Source organism: Caretta caretta, chromosome 4 (assembly GCF_965140235.1).
Source record: "Caretta caretta isolate rCarCar2 chromosome 4, rCarCar1.hap1, whole genome shotgun sequence".
Taxonomy (NCBI): domain Eukaryota; kingdom Metazoa; phylum Chordata; order Testudines; family Cheloniidae; genus Caretta; species Caretta caretta.
Genome location: NC_134209.1, coordinates 50,353,899 through 50,376,681, shown reverse-complemented (window position 1 = coordinate 50,376,681; position 22,783 = coordinate 50,353,899). Strand labels below are relative to the sequence as shown.

At 39.3% G+C, this 22,783-nt stretch overlaps 1 protein-coding gene across 1 annotated transcript in view; it reads left to right on the top strand.

The window, feature by feature from the left end:
* TNIP3 (TNFAIP3 interacting protein 3) overlaps positions 1 to 4,842 on the top strand; it is a gene marked incomplete at its 5' end in the record, with an annotated part of 97,768 nt that extends 92,926 nt beyond the window's left edge. The window contains one exon of the mRNA XM_075127374.1: positions 1,235 to 4,842. Within this exon, the coding sequence (XP_074983475.1) occupies positions 1,235 to 1,266 (32 nt within the window). The remainder of the gene's footprint in view (positions 1 to 1,234) is intronic.
* Positions 4,843 to 22,783: the final 17,941 nt, after the last annotated feature.

The window sequence follows — 22,783 nt, the reverse complement described above, 5'->3', positions numbered from 1 at the left end:
ATTAGGCCTAAGTAGACCTTTTTCAGACACTGACCATGAGTCATTGATTGCGTTGTAAATTCTGCTGCTATTTCTAATTGTGTGGGTGTGCCATTGTAATAGTACTATGATCAAAGGTGAGGTGATCCTTCCAGGGGTGTAATCCACGTGGCATGTCAGCTGAATAGACACTACATATATACCTTCACAGATGGAGAAATATTCATCATCTAATTGTTAGCCATCTTATACTCATCACTTACTTTATGTCTCTGTGATAAATTGGCTTCTAGCTGTAGATGTTACAGACAAAGTTCTATTATGAAAACCTGGCATTCCAGCAATGTTGTCTCTTCATCTCCTGCCACAGATATGGACCTTTGGATTTAATTTCCTCTTCTTAGCATGTTCATCCAAATTCTTCCCTCAATTGGGAACCAAAGGGCTGGTAGGTTTTGTGATTGGCTTCTGAGTACAGGACTAACTGCATTTGGATGTCATTAGTACTGTAAATTTCAGAAGTAAATGACGGATGTAACATGTTGGAGCAGTACATTATTCCCTCTGATATAGTCAGAATGCAGAATACTCTTGGAAGTATTTCCTATTGTTGTTTTAATTATTTGCTTGTAAGTGATGTACTGCATGCTTTTTCACGGTCTTCCTAGCAACATGTTACAACATTTCAGGAACTTCTGCTGAAACTTCTTCAGAAAGGATGTATGTGTTTATAGTGGCAATCATGTATTTTCCTTTCTGTGGTGACATTTTGTCCACTCTCATTTGCGTTACTATCATAGACATATGCTTGAACCACAGATGTGCTAAGAGTTAATACTACTAGATTTGTCACTGCCTTGTACCTTGTGTAGTCTTTTACACTTCTGCAAAGTGGACGTAAACCTCTGCCGAATGAGAATTGACACATTTTATTCCCACTTTGCAGAAGTGTAAAAGACTACTCTAGGTGCAAGGCTCTGGCATATAGGTCCTAACATATACTTTTGCAGCTGGTATTTGAGAGAGGTTACAATTGACTCTGAGATGGTAACCACTGACCACTGTTTAAAATAATGGCATTCCTAACCCATCTTGTTTCTCTTTTGGTTTATTGTATACTTGTGGGGACTGTAAGCTTTTGATTATATGGAACTTCAATTCTTCAAGGGAAAAAATCAAGTAAGAAAAAGGGAAATTAATCACAAGCGGGTTAGTATTTTTAATTTTAAAACATTTTGTATTCATTTACTTGCAGATACTTCCTCAGAGAAAGAAGTCCATCACTGAAAGCATACGACCTAGAGAAGTGCAGATGAATTACACATGCTCCCATACTGTGAAAGACTGGGAGGTAGCCTGATGTTTCCTTGTAACTTTATTGTTCATTGTTTTTTGCCTATAACTCCTTTTGTCTCCAGTGCATGTTATTTGTACCTGGTGAAATCCCTGTGGGGATGAGGGTAGGAGTGATGATGGAGACACAGATAGATCCTTCACAGATGTGATCTTCAAGAACTGGTTAAATTATCTGTGGAAACACCCCTCCCTTCCCTTCCTTTTGTGGAAGATGCTGCACATACTGGCTACAGAGATCTATAGAAACATCTTATGATACAACATTTAACTACTGCTGTGGATTAAGAGGATGCTGCATCCAATTTGAATATAAAATGTTTAAGCACATTAATATTGTGATCTTGTGTGAGAATCACAATCCATTTTATTTAATTTCTGAAAATTATTTGTTGTGCCATTTTGAATTCTGCACTCATTTCGCTGCATATATATATTTATTGGACTGATAGCTCTTCAGAGAAGCGGCTTTCTGCTACTCTTTGTTTATACAGTGCCTAGTAGGAAGGAGCCGCATTTTTAGTGCACTTCTGTAATAAACATGATTATTATTAATAATAGGTTGATGAAAATGGCAACCCTACTTTTTAACAACATTTGCATAATAACTAATTGTGTCATATGTTGTTGAATTTTCCATGGTAGACACTGAACCTGCTCCCATTTAAGTTATGGTCAATTCTTCCATTTATTTCTATAGCAGAAAGCTTGGGCCTAAAGCCTGCAAAGGATATGATCATAATTCTATGTTTGTGCATATATTTGTGTAAATGGAATATTAATGGACATATTCCACTGATTTATACTGATCGTGAAAACAAATTTCTACTTACAGAGGATTTTAGTAATTAATAATGCTAAACATAATTATCTGACCTTTAATTTGAGAACACAATTACATTTTAGATAGAATAGTTCTATTTAAACCATGAAACGTTATAGGAAATCAGCATGACAGATGTTTGGCAAATACTGCATGATGTAATCTGCTCACAGTATTACTGCTCTTTCCCTTCATATATTTTAGTAGGACAGTTCTTGTAGGGATTCTGCCACAGACTGTTGGGGCTCTGCCTTACATAGGGGTAAGTCTTGTGCCTTAAACATTAGGTCACATGAAAAGTCTAATGGATGTTCTTGCTAAATCAGTAGACATTTCTTAGTGTGAGTCTAATTTCACACCACACTTCCCTAAATTGTACCAAGGCAGAGTTTTCAAGTGGACCTACCAGCCCTCACAGCCATATGCAGGATAATTCCCACATTAATAACAATCCATTTTTATTCCCATTAATGTACAAAGACTTTTGCATTAAAATGATAACCTTCCTGGATTAAATGTTTTCAGCATTTGAATTCAGACCCAATGGAAAACAATCCCTGGGAAAGGATTTCTCTGCAATTAAATTAATTCCTCCAACCGCTTTGTTTTTTGCATTCAAGGAGACAAATCCCGCCCTTTTTGGTCACGCAGACCAAGAGGGACATGACCAAAATCCTAAATTAACCATTCTCTGGAGAATAACTATTTTTTCACGATTTTTTAGAAACCTGTGGCATAAAAGCCCAAGTGTCCATTGAAGCTGCTGTCTCTGCATGGGTATGAAGCTGGCTTACAGACACTGTAGCAGCAGATAATTTAACTAGCAGACAACTCCTGATTAATGATTTGGCTAATAAGGGTGAGATCATGGAAAATGCTAATGCAGTGCCTTAGGAAAATCCAATTATAATGTAACCTAATTCAATTCAGACTCTCAGCAGGTGACCAGTGTTGTGGGAAGAATACCCCACGCTCAGCTGTAGTGAATGTTCAAAACAGACAAGCTTCTGTATATCTGGTGTTATAGCCAACAAACCCCCATTTGATTCACTTCAGCCCTTCTGCTCAACTAACTATGAAGGTTGCGCCTTCTATTTGTGAAGCTTAACTCATTATATAGTTTGAGGAACCATTATCTGGCCTAAGCAGAGATGACTCAACATGAGTCATTCATGCTAAGAAAACAGAGTTTGCATTGCTACCTTTTTTTTTTCTTGGTATGGACACAGGGTTTTTAATGGTGAGTTGGCTAGAGCCTGATTCTATAAATATTTACTTGCACAAATCTCAGTGACGCTAATTGTGAAGCTTTGCTTCTAATATGGTGGGAGTGGAAGGAAGAGGTCTGTTTACGTTTTATGTGATGCTACATTCCCCAAATCCAGGCACTGTCTTCTCTCTGAATTAGAACATTAGAACAGCACACACCAAAGAACTGGTTTATCTGTTTGACAGACAACTGGGGAGGGGTGGGGAAATCAATTAGATTAAACCTACTGTGATTCATTTCTACGGAATTGTTATCTCCAGTTCCAGTGTTTTGTCCAATCTGAATAATGGAGCTTCTTTCACGTTCTTTGGAAGATTATTCCACCTTTTATCGGATCTCCTGTTACTCCCCTATCTTCAGTCAATATTTTTCTTTCCCAAATATCATCCCATTTCTCCTTTTTAACCTTCCCATTTAGCTTTCTCCAATTTATTTGTATTGCAGCAGTGGATAAGGGGGACCAAATATGCAATCAAGGATGTAGCATACTTTCGTGGCAGGCTGGCTTTTTCATAAAGGTGTCTGTTGGAAGCTGTTTAAAGTTTGGGAGTGTTAAAATAAATTCTAGAGAAGGGAGATTAGTGGGCAGCATAAATCAAGCAGTCAGTGTTGACATATGACCATGATAAAGAATTGCTGAGTCATTTTTTAAAATACTGAAAACGGAACTTTATTAGAATAAGGAAAAGAGCTCCTTGGGGGATTTGGGCCTTAGACTGTAACCTCTTTGGAGAAGAGAATTGGGTGGTATTCTCCATTGTGTAAAGTGTTATGTTACTATGTAAATGGTCATTAATTATAGCAAGAATGCTTTCAAGCAGCTCAGCAACAAAGACCTTATTTTCTGTGAAAACAGTAATTTATTATACCCAATTAATTAAAAAAGTGTTTAAACATGAGTTGTATAGGTGAAATATACTATTCTATTTGATGGCCCATGTTGTACGCCAGCCATGAGTCTGGGGTCCTCTTGATGATAAAATGCCTTGAGGTTCTAGGAGCATGAAAGGCCATGTAAAAGCCTTAGTCTTGTCTAAGCATTAGCAAGAGTTTGGCATCATATGACTACAATTTATGATAAGCTAAAGCTCAGCCTCCCGAGCTCCAGTTTGTTTGTCTTGTCTTACCTTGATAAACTGCAAGTTACACTGGCAACCCCACCCCTCGCATCACCTTTGCACTGCGTTTACAATATACCTTTACTTTGGTTGAAATAATCCCCAAAATTCAAAAATACCTGTGAGATTTATTTAAACCCGATCTTAGTATTTTAACTTTACATAAGAGATTTTTTTTCTTTCCTTGCTGTAAATGGTAGACAGTGTCTCTGATTTTGTAGATGCAAGTTGAAAGGTGTATAAGCACCATGGCAAAGTAATGTATTTTCTTGATTAATAAAACACACTCCCACCATAAACCTGGGTGCTGGTTAATTCTGTATTCTCACTTACAGCAGCCACTGACTCTGTTTCTTCTCCACCTGCCCCATAAATAGAGAACACCCAGGTGCTTCCTGTTTTGAGGATTGCTTCTGGGAGAGCAATGGGCCTATGCTAGTTACAGATCATGCAATAAGCTCGTGGGGAAAGTTGTGTCTATGGAGACGGAGAGGTCAGACAAATGAAGGCAAAAAAGTCAGGTATGTGGTGAAGCACATTTATTAAAGCAATCTGTCAATCACTATGTGACACGAGACCTATGGGCTTGAAAATGTGGATCAGAACTGTGTTGGCCCAGTAAAAGGCAAGAGAACAGATTAACTATCCAGCTTTTCCAGGACTGAAATGGCTGATGGCATTTCCCATTGCTGATGGAAATGCACTTGGGCAGGGAGAAGGGTGATGTCATGGAGTGGAAAGCAGGCTTCAGGGTAACCTGATAAAAGGAGAGGTGACATCTCCGGGGGAAGAATAAATCTGCTTTTTGGCACCTCTCTCCCCAGTCCATGATGTCACTCAATTACTGGTATGGATTAGCTGGGCTAGGAAAGGAGATGTCTGGGAAATGTATTGGGGGGAAAGTTTCTGTTCCAGCCTACAGGCGGTGTTCCTTCTGCGCAAACGATGGGCCTGATTATCCGCTCACAGGGGTTGTAAACCGAGTTAATCCATTCAAGTCAACGGCATTACACTGCTGTAACTGGTAACAGCACAATGCTTCTGCTGAGAGCTGTTGCCGGTGCCCACCCAGCTCACACTTACCCCCACTAACTGTGGCAGGGGCTTAAAGTCAGAGTGTAGCTCTAAGAATAGGCAAACTGGCATGGATTTCATAAACACCAACCTGACCGTTTCCCTAAGACTAGAACTTGCCCTGAAATGAATGCTTTTGGCGTCTAGAAAAAGTTCAGGTAACATCTTACAAAAATATTCATATTTGCTGGTTCTCATCCAGCCTGGAAGCTGCAAACCAGACCAGAAACTGGAGGTACTAGAAATATTGCTAGAAAGCATGTCCTAATATTCAGATAAAGCTCAGATGAGTTTCTGAACTTTTAGGTGCTATCCAAACTTAGCCTGAGATTTACCTAGGGGGTTTATTGATCAGGTGCTGGCTGGGTCACACAATACCAACACTACTTCTTTGCTGACCCATCTAAAACTGAAGGTACGTACTTGGGTTGCTAGTCTGCACACACAGACACACACACAGAGTCTGCTTGAGCTGGAAATTACATCTCCAGCTCCAGTGTAGATATACCCTGAATCTGCAGATCAAAATAATGGGCCAAATTTATTTCCAGGGTAACTCCACTGAGGACATGGTCACACTGACTAGGATGCTACGGGGATGCACATGGTATATGAATCTATATGGAAGAGCATAGAACAGACATTCAAATAGAGATGTTAATTCCACAGAAGTCAGTTGATTTATACCAGGAATGAATGTGGTCCAAGCGTGCAAGAGATGTGACTTGCCCAACCATATTCTCTCCAGTGCTTAATGTCAACAATTTCAATAGCAGCATTGTTAAATAGTTCACTATGGATAATTTCAGCAGATACAGCCGGGTGTTTTGGGACCGTGGGTGAGGCTGAGTATTAGTGCTGTGTATCTATTTTAGCCTGGTAGACAATTGATTTAGGACATGTCTTTGACTCAAAAAAAAAACTGTCTCCAGTATAGGAATATCCCTGTTAACCAGAGTTTTGTATTAACATATACCTGTCGAGCCATAAAAAATATATTGCCAGAAAAGTGCCAGTTAATCTGAATGTGCTATTAATTTAATAGTGCTCCCATGGAGAGGCTTTGATAGGGCTACTACTGACAAACTTTCCATAAATTCCCACTGTTCCACAGATGCTTATGACAGTGTCCAGTTTTCTCACTCCTTTCTCCAAAGTCTTTTACTTTGTAGTCACAGCAAACCATGCCTCTACATTTTATGAGCCAGTTGAGAGTTGTGAGAAGTAGAATTCCCATGTGCAGGGGGCTTGGAATGCTATTACTGTGCTGACAGAAATCTTTCTTCCCCCCCCACCCCCACAAAAAAAATAACTGAACCCTGATTAATAAAAGTTTTCTCTTTAGTGAGTGCAAACTTTGAAGCCCTAAAGCACTTGCAACCCATTTGTAGTCAAGTGTTACCATTAAAGCATAGATAAAAGACACATAGGAAAAGCAACCAAAAAACTTTCTGTAGTGGACGGGGTGAAGGGTGCTGGTAGGAAAGTGAACTTCCTTACAGTTTTCAAGTTTAGTGTGAACCAAAATCCATGTTATGAAAATCTAATTAGCTCAGCAGCTCTAGTTAGTTTCTCCCCATCATTGTGGTCTGGGTATTTTTAATAGCCTGCCTAACTTTTGGACATGCTGGTCTTTCCATCATCATTTTAAAAGAAAATGACAAATATGTAATGTACATTGATTCATACAAATTAGATGATACGTCAATACTATGCATTGTATTTATAATACTGAGGACCTTCAGGACCATTAAATAAATGCTATTCATTCTGGCTAACCTTTGTTTAGAATATTTGACCAAGTCTATACATTTCTATTGAAGGGATATTCATTTCTATTAAATTCCATAGGCTGTTTAAAATAATTTATTACTTATTCTCTTAAATTCTGTAGTCTTTTAGAATACATTCTATAGACAACTATTGAAGTTCTATACCGTTCTATTGGTTTTGTCACTATTAAATTCTACATGACTTCTCTGTAGTCATATGCAAAAAATGCATGCACATAGCTCAAGTACTCAGATAGCACTGTGTGTGTATGCAAATTGTGGGTTGCATACACATGTGAGCGAAATCCCCATTTGTGCACACACTGGATACTTGCATGTCTAAATTATGTCCATTCAAGCGTGTATATACCCTTACGAAGATTTGAGCCTTACAGACAAACACAAAGTATAACACATGCTCTTTTCCCAATGTATGTGTTGTATTTCCTTAACACACAACTTTTCATGGTCCTTAATTTGAGTAGATGCAACTGTCCTGTAGTGCACCATGGAATAAGACTAACACATAGGAATGTGTTGGTAAGAGGCTGCTCTTTGTTTACTGGCCCCCGTCACAGCACGTGGTTACTAAAAGTTTTAACTGTCATATGTCAAGGGTCAGAGTCCACTGCCTCTAGGGGCTAGTGTAATACAGAAAGTGAATAAGATTTGTTTAATGACATTGAGCTCCAGCTTCATCAGGCCTCACCCAAAGCACTGCCGGTCCAAAAACTCCCCCCCCCCCCCCCCCGAAGATTTTCTTTTCTAGGCTAATAGTGTCTCCATAGCCAGAACTTCAAAGTACTGGCCATGAGCTTTTCTTTTTCAGCTGCAGTTTGCTTTACAATAGTTATACATCAGTGAAGGGGAAGGACTCAGCCACAAACTGGTCTCCATACTAGGGTACATCAGTCTCACTTCCATGACTGATTAGCCCCAGGAGGCCTACTGCAAGCATAACGCTAACAGACCCCAGTCATTGGTGGGCAGTATGGAACCAGGGACCTCTGGAGCTTAGTGCATGAGCTAAAAGCCAACTGGCTGTTAGCAGACTCATTTTATATCTCTCTCTCAATGATCTCGGTGCCACTAGATGGAAGAGAACACCACACCCAGAAGGTGGGTGGGTTACATACTTCCCCTAGCTGAGGAAGCACGTCCGGAGCTTCAGAGTCTTCCCAGCTGAAACCCCGGAGGAGTCACCACTTGTAACGCTGCTGACAACCACCCTCGTCGGTGAGCGGGATTGAACCAGAGACGTCAGGAGCTTAGTGCATGAGTCTCTACTGCATGAGCTAAAAGCCAACTGCCTGTTAGCTAAGGCTGTAGAGCAGATTTATTTAATTCTCTCTCTTTAAGTGGTCCTGGTGCCACCAGCTGGGACAGAACACCACACCCAGACGGTATGTGGGTTACACAAGCTTTGTCTGATGACTTCTTTCCAGCACCCTTTTGCTGCTCAGATCCAAAGTTATAGAACATCTCCTATGGGTAACAGGAGATTCCTATATACTCTGTTTATTTGACCCTGCCTTGTCTCAGGTTTGATCTTGTAGACCAGAAGAGTTCCTTATGTTTCCACTACCAGAAGGCCTTGTCTCATCTCATCGGGTCCCAAAGGATTTCCAGGGCTCATAATGTTTCTGTTCAAGAAGTAGGGTTGCCAGGTATCCAGTTTTCAACTGAACACCTGGTCGAAAAGGGACCCTCCCCAGCCCGGTGAAAATGAATGAATGAGGGAGGGAAGATGGGGGAGAGAGAGTGAGGGAGGGATTGGGGGTAGAGTGAGCAGGGCCTCAGAGAAGGTTTGGGGCAAGGGTGTTCGGTTTTATTCAGTCAGAAAGTTGGCAACCCTATCAAGAAGCTTTGTGGACTTCTTAGTTTTTGACTTGCATTTCCTTTTCTCTGTATTGCACTGGTATTGCCTGGTATTCATTCAATGGCTTTACACTAATAACATAATTCTTCACAGATCTTCAGAAATAGCCACTAAATCATAGAAAGGTCTTGAGGACTATGTAATGTTGTGGGCATGGCCATATAAGCGTGTGCCTCTATTTTATCAGGATCTGTACCTTCACCTTTTTAAGACACAATATGACCCATCTGTTTGACTGATCTCCGGCAGAACTGGCATTTATCAATTAATAGCTTCAGTCTATAGGCTTCTAACCAGACTAATGCTTTTAGAAATCTTTCTTCAACTTTCTCCAGAGTTCTTCCAAACACAATCAGGATATCCAAATAAAATGATACTTGTAGCAAATTCTGGTCTCCCACAACTTTCTTTGTGAAGGGTTAAACTTGGCAGGAAAGAAGTAAACTTCAGATCCTACCTTTGCTGGGAAGAAAGCTCTCATTCTTGTGTTACATTGATTCAGTTAGTATCAGAATCAGAGCCAGCCCCTACCACACAACTTGATTTACAATAGAACCTCAGAGTTACAAACACCTCAGGAATGGGGGTTGTTTGTAACTATGAACAAAACATTATGGTTGTTCTTCCAAAAGTTTATGACTGAAAGTTGACTTAATGCAGTTTTGAAACTTTACTATGCAGAAGAAAAATGCTGTTTTTACCATGTTAATTTAAATGAAACAAGCATGGAAAGTTTCCTTACCTTGTCAAATATTTTTTAAACTTTCCCTTTATTTTTTAGTACTTTACATTTGACACAGTACAGTACTGTATTTTTATTTTATTTGTCTCTGCTGTTGCCTGATTGTATATTTGCAGTTCCAAATGAGGTGTGTGGTTGACCGGTTAGCTCATAATTCTGAGCTTCTACTGTACCTGGAAATGTTAGAGCCACTCTCAGTTTTCCATTATTTTTACTTTAAAGGATATTTGTTGCAGGCAGAAGGTGAGAAGCTCTCAAAGCTCCTTGAAAATGTAACCCGTGCAAACCTTTAGCTGAGGATGAAAGCTGGTTGCTGATTTTTGATATATAAAGACCTTGTTTTAATTCACGATCCCTCTTACAGCCTGTGATGCGGTGCCCACCCCACACTTGCCCTGACAGGGTTAAGGCAGGCCAAAGGGGCCAATTAGCCTATTAGGCAGCAAGCTGGGGGGAATTAAGACTGCAAGAGAAGACTTAATTAGAAGAAAGTCATCTGGGCAGGAACATTTGGGACCTATATAAGCCAGGAAGCTGGTAACAGATGGAAGTGCTGGGAAAGGCTGTATTCGCTCCCTAGAAAGAGGGCGGAGTGTTTGGGAGGCTGCGGAAATGTGCAGGCTGTGGTTGCTCCCTGGGAGGAGGGAGCAGTGAAGCTGGCAGATCCAGAGAAGGAAAGGAGAGCAGGTAGGTTAGGAAAGGGTTCGGAGAAATACAGCAAGGTACAGGGTGGAACAGACCTTGACTGCTGACTAGAAGATCCCTGAGCTGGAACCTGGAGTAGAGGGCAGGCAGGCCTGGGTTCCCCAACCACCCGTGGGGCAGTGCATAGGCAGGCTGAGTCACAAAGAGGCCGCAGCAGCTCCTGGAGCAAGAGAGGGCTGAAGACAAAGAGACTGAGGTGGAGGGATGGCTTTCAGCCATGGGGACAGGTGTTATCCTGGTGAGCTATTCTCCAGAATGCCCAGGAGGAGGTGCCATAACTGTGGTGAGTACAGCACTCCGTCATACAGCCCTGCAGGGCTGCCCCTTGGGGACTGTTGAATCTATGGATGTGAGTCCCTTGATTTGGGTGAAGAACCTCGCTCCTGTGAGGAGCACTGCTGCCCAGGCTGCCATCAGTGGGACTAAGGTCACTGAAAGCCTGTTACAAGAAGGGCAGCTCAGCAACATGAGGGTTGGTGTGGTCTCCTGAACAGAACATCAGCCGAAAAACAAAAGGATGCCTGCATTTTAATCTCTCCCAGCTTTGACATGTACTCTATCTACAGTCTTGTTCATGGAGTTTAATCTTTCCTACACTATAAAATGGTACTATAATAATAATGCTTCCTCACTGCCTAGTTTTAGCAGTGTATGTTTGCATACAGCTGTATAAGTGGTCATAGTCCCCACAAGGCACGCACACACCTACAGTGGCCTCCCAGACTCGGCTTATTTGGATAGTTCTCCCTTGCAAAAATTCTTAAAAGACTGGCATATTTGTGCAGACCCTAGCCCTAGCTGCCTGGACTCCAATTCTCCTGTATTAGGCAGTTTGGGGCTTATGAAAATTCTTGCATGGATATTTTTATATTAAAATAGATTAAGTGTTGGGGTGTCCCAAAGAATCTTGATAACCATCTTCAAAATCCTCAGGCCTAGTGGTGCTTACAATGGACGAATGTTGGTTATATTTGCTGGGTGTGAAAACCGGGAGGCAAACTGATCAGGCATGAAAAATTGCTTCACTGGCCTGTCCAAAAATGCTTACAGTGACTCTACATAGAGTAACCTGTCTTTAAGTAGATGATACCAGTTTTCCAGGCTTTTAGTTCAAGGATGCTCTTTCCATCCCATATATCTGGTTTACCTGATTTTCTGTGCTTCTGCAATCGGCATTATAAAAATGAGGGGAAGGATTTAATAAGTTTATCCTGTCCGTTCCTTGCTGGTCTTTAGGACTTTGATTGTGAGCGTGTCTACACAGATTTCCTAATATCTTTAGGAATATCCATGGGTTCTCAATAAGACCATGCACACACACGTCTTCAGTTCCTTCTCCAGTGTTCTTTGCAACTGCCCATTTTCTAGAAATCCTCACTGTTGTTAGGATTTCCAAATAAATCTGTTTTGAATATCTGCAGCTGCAGCGCTTTGCCCAGGGAAGTGTAAATAGAATTTCTCTCTGTTGTCTTTTGTTCTTTATGAAATATTAATATGGGAAAAACCCATTAATAATGTTTACTAACTATATATTAACATGCAAGGCTTAGCTATATGCATCTTGTTGCTCTGGCTGATTTCTGGTGGCTCCCATAACATAGAACACAGTGAACTCCACTAGAAGGCTCAGGAAACTCTTTGAAGGGCTACTGCTCTATTCCTATACACTACACTCTTTTTAACCAAGAAAAGATTGCTGGTGTGGTGGGTATCCATAGAGTCAAACTTTTCCAGTTGTTACATGATTGTTTGTTCTTTGGATTTGCACATGTACTCAGGTACACTGTATTGGGCAAAAATAGGGGAAAAAATATCACAAGATCAAATATTAGTGACTGATTCCCTGGCCAATTAAATCAGTGAAGTGTTTTTTTCAATGTAGAATTCATTTGTAATCTTCTGCATTGGCTTTTAACTTCCATTCATTTAAGACAGGAAGCACAGATCCTTGAAGTAGCTTTTGTAAGTAGACTCAGTAAAATATCCGTAATAGTAACTAAACACTGACTCAATGTCCCATCACAGAATTCACACTATAAGAACAGTCTTAAGAACAAATTTGGAAACTCTCTCTGGAATATCTGAGTAGCCTGTTTGTCCCATTAGGTGATTCTTAATTATACAAAGAGGCTGAATTTCTAGGCGCTAGAGTAGGCACCTGGGAATGGTTTCCCCTCCTGATTCTGTCACTGACTTGTGTTACCTGAAGCAAGTCACTTAATCTCTCTCTGCCTCATTTTACATCATCAGTAAAATGATGTAAAGTGTATTTAATATTTGCAAAATGCTTTAAGATCATTGCATAAATTATTTTTATGTTGCATAAAGAGGGAGACTTTCTCACTGAAGCCTATTTGTGACTTTGTCTTGTGAGACCTAAATGTTTAGGTGGTGGGAATGCTTTAATAATATCTATATCTATTATGCACACACAGCACAATCTCTGAAAAGAATACTTTAGTGTATGAAAATATAGTGAACAATTAAAATACGACTTAAAAATTGAAGATAGAGAGCTATTTGTTAGAATTGTTCTCATCACAAAATCCTGCTCTCAACAAATCAGATAGTAAAATAATCATCAACTGCATTGTGGCCCTTAGAAAAAAAAGTGCTACTCTGTGCTATTTTGACCTTTTTATGATAACCCACTAGATGGAGCTGTTGTTTTGATGGATAAAGCTCTTCCGAAGAGCTTGCTGGAAAAGCTGATCAAATAGGATGTAGAACAGATCTGCACTGAATTTTTCATGTCACAGAGCTAAGCTGAATGGCAGTTCTGACTTTTAGAGATGCTTGCCTTTAATGGAAAACGCCATTGGTGTTAAACTTTCATAATTGAAAAAGAAATGCTTTTTTGCAGCCATCCTTATTTGTCTGCTTCAACCCTCTTTGATTTTTTTTAATCTCTAGTTTGCTGAAAAGTTTCTGTGTTCATTCTTTCTCAAACCTTCCCTTTCCCCTTCACCTCCGTTTCATGGGTTTAATGACAACAGTTTAAAACAACTTAAAACACCTCCGTTATAAAACATGTCTAAAATCAGTGCACTGAGAAGCTTGCTTAATGGGTTAGAGAGAAAAATATACCGTTGGGAAGGGGGAGAAGGAACCAACCCTAAGCTTACCGTGCTTAACAAAAAAGCTATTCAAACCTTTAAGTGTGGGAAAGAAAACAAGGATTAAGTGTGATTGTCTATTAAGCATGTTTGTCAACTTTTTCTAAAAGAATAATATTATTGTGTATTCAGAAACCACAGATACATTTGCACACCACTGCCACCGTGTACCTCCGCATATGCTATGCGGGTACCCGTGGCAGCTCACAGAACTGTCTCAACCTTTTCAGGAGCACATTTGTTCTCCAGATAACCAAACTACTAACTTAATACATTACTGAATAGTGTGAACAGTTTGCCTGCGAAGGCGTTATGCTTATCTTCAACATGGGTGGCGCAGGCAACAATGAGATTTCCCCCCCCCAGAGTATAATGTGTAGTGACCTGTCCTAAGAATACTTCACCCTCTTCAGATAAGAGGGAATAAGTGTACACCAGTAATACAACATTATAATAGGATAGTCCAGAAATACTGGTTAAATTCTGTTCTATTACCCTTATGTAACCCTTCGAACATTAGTGGAGTTGCTCTAAGTACCTGAGAGCAGAATTTGGCCCATTAGTTCTTAGGTTCATTTTAGGCTTAGAGTTTAAGCAAGCAAACAATGTTTAATCTTTCTGTTTAACTATCTGATTCTATGGCAACAAATTTCCCTGGGACCTTGAACAGACCCAGTGCCATTCAGATTGGGATTGCAGCACTGGGAGTGTTTTATGGGAGAATTATTTGGTACCTATAAGTAGCTTCTGCCTCATTTGAAGCTACCTAGAATGAGTTTGCTAAAACTGAAAGCTGTTAGACACAAATTCCAAAGTTCAAAAGTATCTTTCTGCAGCCCTAACTTCCAGAAGAGGCTTTCCAGAATCTGGAAACATCCAGAGCAGACTTTGCATGAATCACCCAGGTTCTCTCAACAGTCCCAAGACACTCTTATACACTTATACAGCAGCACTCCTTAGTTTATAACATTTGTCTCCACTTATTTTTCCTTTTTTAAATGTTGGATGTCAAAAAGGAACTAATATGCAATGTTTCAAAAGGAAAAATTGTAAATCCCTGTTTTTATAGGAACAGTCCCGATATTTGGAGCTTTTTCTTATATAGGCACCTATTACCCTCCACCCCTGTCCCGATTGGTCACCCTATCCCTGTTCTATGGGTAAAGTGTGATGCAAACCAACACCTCAGAGAGAAAAGTTTCAACCATATGGTGAACTCTGCACAAAGCCCATGGTTTCAAAGGTACTTAGGGCCAGATTTTTAAAGGTATTTAGGCACCTAGTGGGATTTTCAAAAGCACCTAGGCACTAAAACTCATTGATTTCTTTGAGTGCTAGGCAACTAGATGCTTTTGAGAATAGGATCTAAATATCTTTAAAAAACAGGCCCTTGCTGATCATCTACTATATTTGTGTGTCAAGTATCAGGGGGTAGCATGTTAGTCTATGCACAAAAACAACAAGGAGTCCGGTGGCACTTTAAAGACTAACAGATTTATTTGGGCATAAGCTTTTGAGGGTAAAAAACCCACTTCTTCAGATGCATCAAATCAGATACATTTGTGTGTAATGCTTTTCATTCTTATGTTTACTTCAGTTTGTCGAGATGTTAGTCAGATGCTGCTCATAACCACCAGAAGAAGTATGTTCATTTGGCTATGTATTTGTACCTCTGAATTCAATCTTAAAGCAATAGCCTCTCTCTTCAACAATGCCTTTGCTGTAATTTGCTAACTGGTGTGTCGTACCTTTCTGTCCTTTTCTGCATAAATGAATGTCTAGCACACATAAAATGTTGCAATTAGTTGTTACACCCACTGGGAGTGCTTGGGTGAGAAAAAAGAAGTAGGACATCTAAGTTAATATAGATGGATACACTCTTTGATCTAAGTGCTTTCTAGCTGCTAGTTATTATTTTATAGAAGCCACATGCTCTATCATGCCTCATTTAGTTGTGTTTTGTAGTTGCTAAAGTCAATAATGCAGAATTTGAATTAAAACAAATAAGGCTGAAGCCCAGGGGTCATTTTCTTTTATTTTCAGTCACTAGGATAACACCTAGTCATGATACCAGCTTGTCGTCTTCTATTGCTCCATGTCAATTGGGGAGAATCAAATATAATTTGAACTCTTCCAGAAAAAGAAAATAACGTATCTTATTTTCCAGGATCCAGCCAATAACCAACTTCTTTCCTTTAAGTTCTTTTTTTTTTTTTTTTGGTGTTCCCCATAAAATAAACTGTTCCTATTCTGCATGTTCAGATTTTCTCAAACATTGTTGCTCATGAATTAAATAATCCTGCCATGTGAGCTTGATCAGTGTAGTTTCAGTGTTCTCTTATAAAGTGCTATATATAGTTATGGTGATATTATATACAAATGTTAATCCTCCAAATAATTCTGAATTTCATTACCTGTGGTCTAGGCAGTAAATGATCCCTTGTGGATCCTGTTTTTTCTGGGGCAATTATGAAAGAAAAAGGCTGTCACTAGTTAATTCCAGATACTTTTATGCAGTTCTGATGAGGTCAGTTTGAAAACTGTTTTCCCAATGTCACTGGAGTTACCAAATGGTCTTAAAATGGCAGTTCAAGATGCCTAAGGACCATATAGTGCCTTGAGATCAATGGACATTCCATGCACAAACTGAAGGCAATATATAGCCTTTAATGCCATTAACAGGTACCAGATTGATATTTCTTGGCCTTGAGAGTGTCACAAATGCCTCTGTGGTGTCAGGTTCTGTACAACAGCTATTCCTTCTGAGTCATAAAATATAAAATAAAACCAAATCCCCAGTAGTTAAAAACTATTCTGATTTTGTTTGTTTTTTATCTATACATGTTAAGTTAAAATCATATATAGAGAGGGAGGGAAATGTTTAAGGGGGCCTTAGGCTGGGCCTCAGAACTGTAGATGTCATTTTAACATTTAGGATTTTTCATATGCAAAAAGTCAGACTTGTGTGTGCAAGATACATTTGCACGTCAGGTAACAAGTTTTGTGTACAAGTTCATAACTTGGGTTTTGGGTACACAAAAATTAGACAAAACAACTTAGGATACAATTTTAGAGGCCACGTCTGGCCCTTAGTGTCAGGAAATCAACTTGTTGGCCACTGCAAGAAAACATGATACAAAAACTTCAAATAATAACCTGAATAAACAGCTTCTGACAAAGGGCTTAAGAAGAAAATTAACGAAGGAGAAAGTGCACTAGGAATCTTGGCCTGGAGTAGCTCTATGGGGGAACCTAGTTCCATCAAAACTAAAGAACAAGCGCTCAGGATCAAAGTGGCCTACACCTATTATTTAGAGCACTGAATTCTCACACCTTCTCACCGTTAACAAATTCGCATGTTTTAACTAGAGCAATACACATTCTTACATCAAATTTTAATGGGGCCATCGTGTACTTGAAATATTTTAAATGATTCATAGACAATTTATTATCCAGAAAACCGTTTAATCTTTTTTAAATAGCTTGATATAATGCAGTTCTTCCCCCCCCTCCTCCTTCCCCCCCCTCCCCTACCGAGTGTAATTAAGATTGAGAAACTGTGCTTGGAACATGCGGGAGCCCTGTTTCTCATTACCTTGCACATGCAGATTTTGGATTTTACAGTGAAGCCACTCATCTTTGATCTGGTTTTATACTATTATTCACATTTGGCAAGCTAAAACAAATACCCACACTTTTTTCACAATAGATGTTTTTCAGTTAAGATCTGGCAGCCCTCTGTTAACTAGTCTGATTCAATAAACCATATTTTAGTGTTTATATTAATCCATTCATAATACAGTAGGATTTTTGGGTGAAAACACTGTAGATATAAAAATAGCTGTATTAAGAGACTTTAAAAGGTGTCCCAAATAAATAAAACATTTTGTGTGTGAGATATATAGTCCACATTTTATTAACAGATTCGATAATGAGTCCAAAATCAGCCCCAGATAAAGAATCAAAAACAGCCCTTGTGTAAAGTGGTATAACTCCATTGATTTAAATGTTAATATGCCAGTTTAAACCACAGCTGGATGTGGCTTATTGGGTGTGTCTTAAATTTACATAAATCACTGTTTACTGCTGAATCTTCTCATTTCATCCTGACCTTAACTCACACCAGTGCATTTAAGTAATGCAGCATAAATATTCTGTTAAATCACAAGCTGTGCTCAAACTGCTGCATATGCTTTTGATTTGTTTTCTTGCTCTTGTGAGAGAAAATAAAATGTCTCTCATTAAAATCTATAAGAAACCATAATTGAAATGACAGTAGATCCAAGACAACATCTATAGAATTATGATCGTCCTGCCATTGATTGTAGTGGTTGCTGTGAAGCATTATGATCTGAGTGGAAGTGTGAGACACGCTGCTTTATGCTTTTTGAGGATTTGAGTTGTCAAAGTGACAGTGCAAATAATGCAAAGATCCAAATAACTCAACAAATTTACCAATCTGATTAAAACTTATGCAGTGTATACAGAGGCCATCATTTCATCCATCTCTGAAATGCAACCACCTGTCAGGTGCATGCAAGTCATCATACTTCAAGCCGCACCCGCTTCAAGCCACACAACAGTTGAGAAAAGAAAGCTGATGTCTTGTGCAATTGAAACTACAGAACAGCCTTAAGTAAGCCAAATATAATTACCAAAGTAGAATGTATTTAGGACACTACCATTAACACTTCTATTCTAGTGAAAAGTGCCATCACAAGGTCTTTCAGCTTATGACTCATGGGAAAGACCCCAGTAGCCAGAAGGATGGTCCCACTAAGACATATTGAGGCACTAGTTCTCTGCTGAGTTAGAAAAGTGACAACTAGAGAATCTCAAACTCTGCTTCCTAGATTTCTATGGAGGCCTCCACTTGGACCTGCTTTGCTCATGTGATTGGGTGATCACAGCCTGAGGTGGTATGGCTGCAAACCTTGATGGTCCATGAAGCATTCCCAAAGCACCTCATAATGGACTGACAGGTACAGTTAAAATTCCTCTAATTGCCCATCATGCTCAGAATTTGTTAGTCTGCCAGCCCAATGGTTACTTGGGGAATCCTTAATTTGCCCAATATTGGCACACCAGGCTAACTGCTTCTGTTTTGTCAACATATATTTAGAAAATTTTAATCGATGGGTAATTGACATAATAGACCTTCAGTAGCTACTTAACTTTCATTGAGATGCTAGGCGACATATTTTGGGGGGGAAAAGTATTGTCGTCTGTACTGTTATGCGTGCACTGCAAGCCTGGGTGTTAAATTTCTTTTGGAAAATGCCTTTAAGGTAAATTAGCACTGAGAAAACAATTTGCAATGAATTATTTAATGGATGAATTCAGCTTCTTTTTCTGCTTTTGGAATTGTCAAATGCTGATTTACATTTTCTCAAAGGTATTCAATTTTATTCAATAGATGTATTTCTGAACTCTTACTGCCCTTCTTTTGATAATAATACATTTTTATGATGGCAGCATCTAAGAACTCTAGTAAAGTATCATGACCTAACTTAATAACAATAAAAAAGCCAGCTCCTATTTCAGAGAGCTTGCAGTCTACTCCATGGACTTACTGCAAATATTCAAGATTTGAGATATTTGTTTGCAGTTGGTCAGATAAGTCACATAGTATTTATTTTTCTGTTCCCTGGTTGAATGAATGCTCAACAGCTTCTAATGGCAGTAAATGTACATGTGAATGCATCATTTGATTTCCATGAATACTTGCATGTACAACTTTGACACCTTTACTGGCAAAAATACTCACAAAAACTTGATTGCTTTAAAATTCATAGTGAATACAAACAGGGAAGAAGAAACCTGGCCAAAGTAAATCAATTTAAAAGTTCAAAAAATATTCATAGAAAATATTTTGCATTTACTCAGCTCCACTGCACATACATAAATAACTGCCTTTCAAACCTCCATTGCATTGCATACCATTAGATGCCATACTCTGACTCCAATCTTGCAAAGACTGTACTGTACTGGTGAGTCTTTGCAAGATCCAGGTGAATAACTGCCATGGTCACAGGTGCTTAAAAAGTCCCTAGAATCAACAGATTTTTGAAAATCTTTGTCCAATAGAAATATTCCTTTTTGTGGATTTAAAAAAAAATCAAAAGTGGGTATTCTTACTGGTAGATATCAAAACCCAAAATGTGTCTTTCGACTACAATTCTATATTTCTGCTTTCTTGTAAATTTAGGAAGCATAAACTTTTTTTTTTTTAAGTATAATTGTTCTTTTGGCTGAGAAACTTTATGCCATCCTTTCAAACCCAGCAAATATAAATAGCATTGTTCATGTCTAAATATTGGAAACCTTGTTCTTCCCAGGAAATCACATCCCTTGTGTGTTATCTTGGTTCCACTGAAATCACAAATAGTCATACACTCAAAGAACAATAGCACTAAAAATTGTCCTCAGGTTAAAAATAGTCTGCTTGTTTGTGCATAAACATAATCTCATTAATTGTGGTGGTTGTCCCCCCGTCCCGTCCCCCCAGCAATATTTTACTACTATTGACCTCAGAGAGGCAAAATCATAGCCAGCCTGAGCATTTTGGGCAGGCTCTAAAAATACGTTGCTGCTATCTTCCCAAATGTAACTGCTGCCCCTACTCTGATCATAGCTCACTCCAGTATGGTCAGAGCTGGCCTGACGGTCTATGAGAGGGTGAGTCGGATCATTCTTTATACACACTCCAAATTTACTGACTCATTTTACATAAAAAGTAAGTGTGCACACACACGTCCATAAGTGAGAGAGTGTTAGGTCACCTGAATCCCTGAGGCAGAAGTGAAGTCTGTCTGATTGAGCTGAGATTCTGGCAGAAAATACCATTATTTGAAAAGAGTTTTTTATTTTTTTTATTTTTTCAAGAGTAATTGTCAAAATAAGAGGGGGGTCTTAGAGTCCCTGCAGGGCTGTGTATGAAGTCTGGTGACTTTTTTAACTTTTCTACAGTCACTAATTATGAATGCCTATTGCCACCCACCATGTGAATCAGATAAATATTATCCCAGTTTTTAAAATAGGGAAACTAAGGGAGAAAAGCTCAATGATTTGACCAAAGCTCTCAGATGGGCCTTTTTCTTAATCCCGTGTTTTGTATTTTTGAGTTACCCCTTACCTGTAGAATTTTTGCAGTAGAAGAATTATCACCTTCAGGTAGCCAGGTGAGTGCCAAGCTTGCAGCAGTCCTAGTGTCATTAGCAATTATCTGGTAGAATTGGCCCCCGGAGCATTGAATTTTCTATTTTTATTTAAATATATATTCCCAGGGAGGTGAGCTGGTGTAAATAATTTACACTCTGATCTGCCCCTAGATTTATATTCCAGTCCTCCCCGCAAAAATCCATGGCTTATGTACTCCAACAGCCAAAATGTGGGAGGGCATAGGAATGAGAGTGAATAAACTGATTTTTAGGAAAAATCAGTAGCAGATTTTTATTACTAGTGACTAGTTTAAATGTTTGCAGCAGTTCATGTGTTCAAGAATAAATTACCAAGAAAAAGCAATACGGATTCTCTTTCACATTACTGCCTCCTCTAAATAATAGTGTGCCATGTCCTTCCTTTCACAAACCCCAAAGCTGTCTCTAGTTGTGACATCCATGTGAAAAATTTCATTTATCATGAACCCTTGACTACTTCACCTGCTCTTTTCTAACTCATCCATCTCTTCTGGGATTTTCCTAACATTCCAACAACCTGAGCAGCTTCAAACTGATCTCACTTTGTAAAAAAAACAAAACAAAAAACAAAAAAACAAAAAACTAAAGCAATATTTCCTCTTTTACCCCAATTTGCAATTTACTCCCCAAGCAACACTGGCCTGAGTTTCAGGATGAATAATAGTCCTTTTCAAGTCTAACATCTTGATATATAACAGGGATAGAAATGAGTTATATATAAGGCCCTACTTTTAAAGTGTGGGATGACTGTCAAAAAATTGCGGCTGAATTGTGGACAAGCCATGGAAAATTGCAGAAAAATAATTATGGACCTTATTGTTTGCAGTAATAAATTCCATTATTATTTTTCTGAGATTTTTTCTACGGTTGGCCACCCAGGGCTGAAAGTAGAGGCTCCCACTGTCAAAATGGAGATGGAAGCCTAATAAATCTGCAATATTGCAAGTAGGGGCTTAGTTATATACCATTGGAGAGTAGAGATTCATATTTCTAAAAGAGCTGTTGGGTTTTTTTCTCTGGCATATGCAGAACCCATGACAGTGCACTGTGGTATAATTTTTTTTTTGGCACTCATTTGGGATAACCTGCATACCCATTCATTGTTTTGCCACTCTTGAGTAATGTTGCCATCCCAAGCTTTCATATCAATCTAGATCAATACAGCTCTTCAAGAGATGGGCCTGAGCCAAACCCCCAAACTGATCAACCCAGAATATTGGGAAGGGGATAAAAGAACTCAGATCAGAACCAAGGTCAACTTCACTGCTGGCCTCCATGTCTTTAGTAGACTGAAGCAAAAGCATGTCTCCAAACCCCCACAAACTTTAATAGAGTTGAATCCACTCCTCTTTTTCACAAAGGAGGGCCTCCTTCAATCATTATTTATACAGTGCTATCAATGAAACATGGCTCCCTCAGTGACTTACAGTGTGACCTTGGGCAAATCACTTAACCTCTCTGTGCCTCAGTTCCCCATCTGGACAGTGGAGATCCTATTAATCACAACAGCTCATCATAATCTTTTACCAACCTGGGAGAGGTGCAGCAAGGATACATGTAACTATATATTAGTGAGACAGTGGGCTGCTCTACGGACAGGGAGCCTGGTCCTGCAGAGCTCTTCTCCTAGGAGCAGGCCTGTTGAAGCCAGTGGAATTATTCTTGCCCGTGGGCATTGAACCTAGGAGCAGGGGCCTGGAGGCTCAGCTCCTAGCTCAAATAGGTTCCCTGCCCTGCTCCTGTTGTTCTGCCA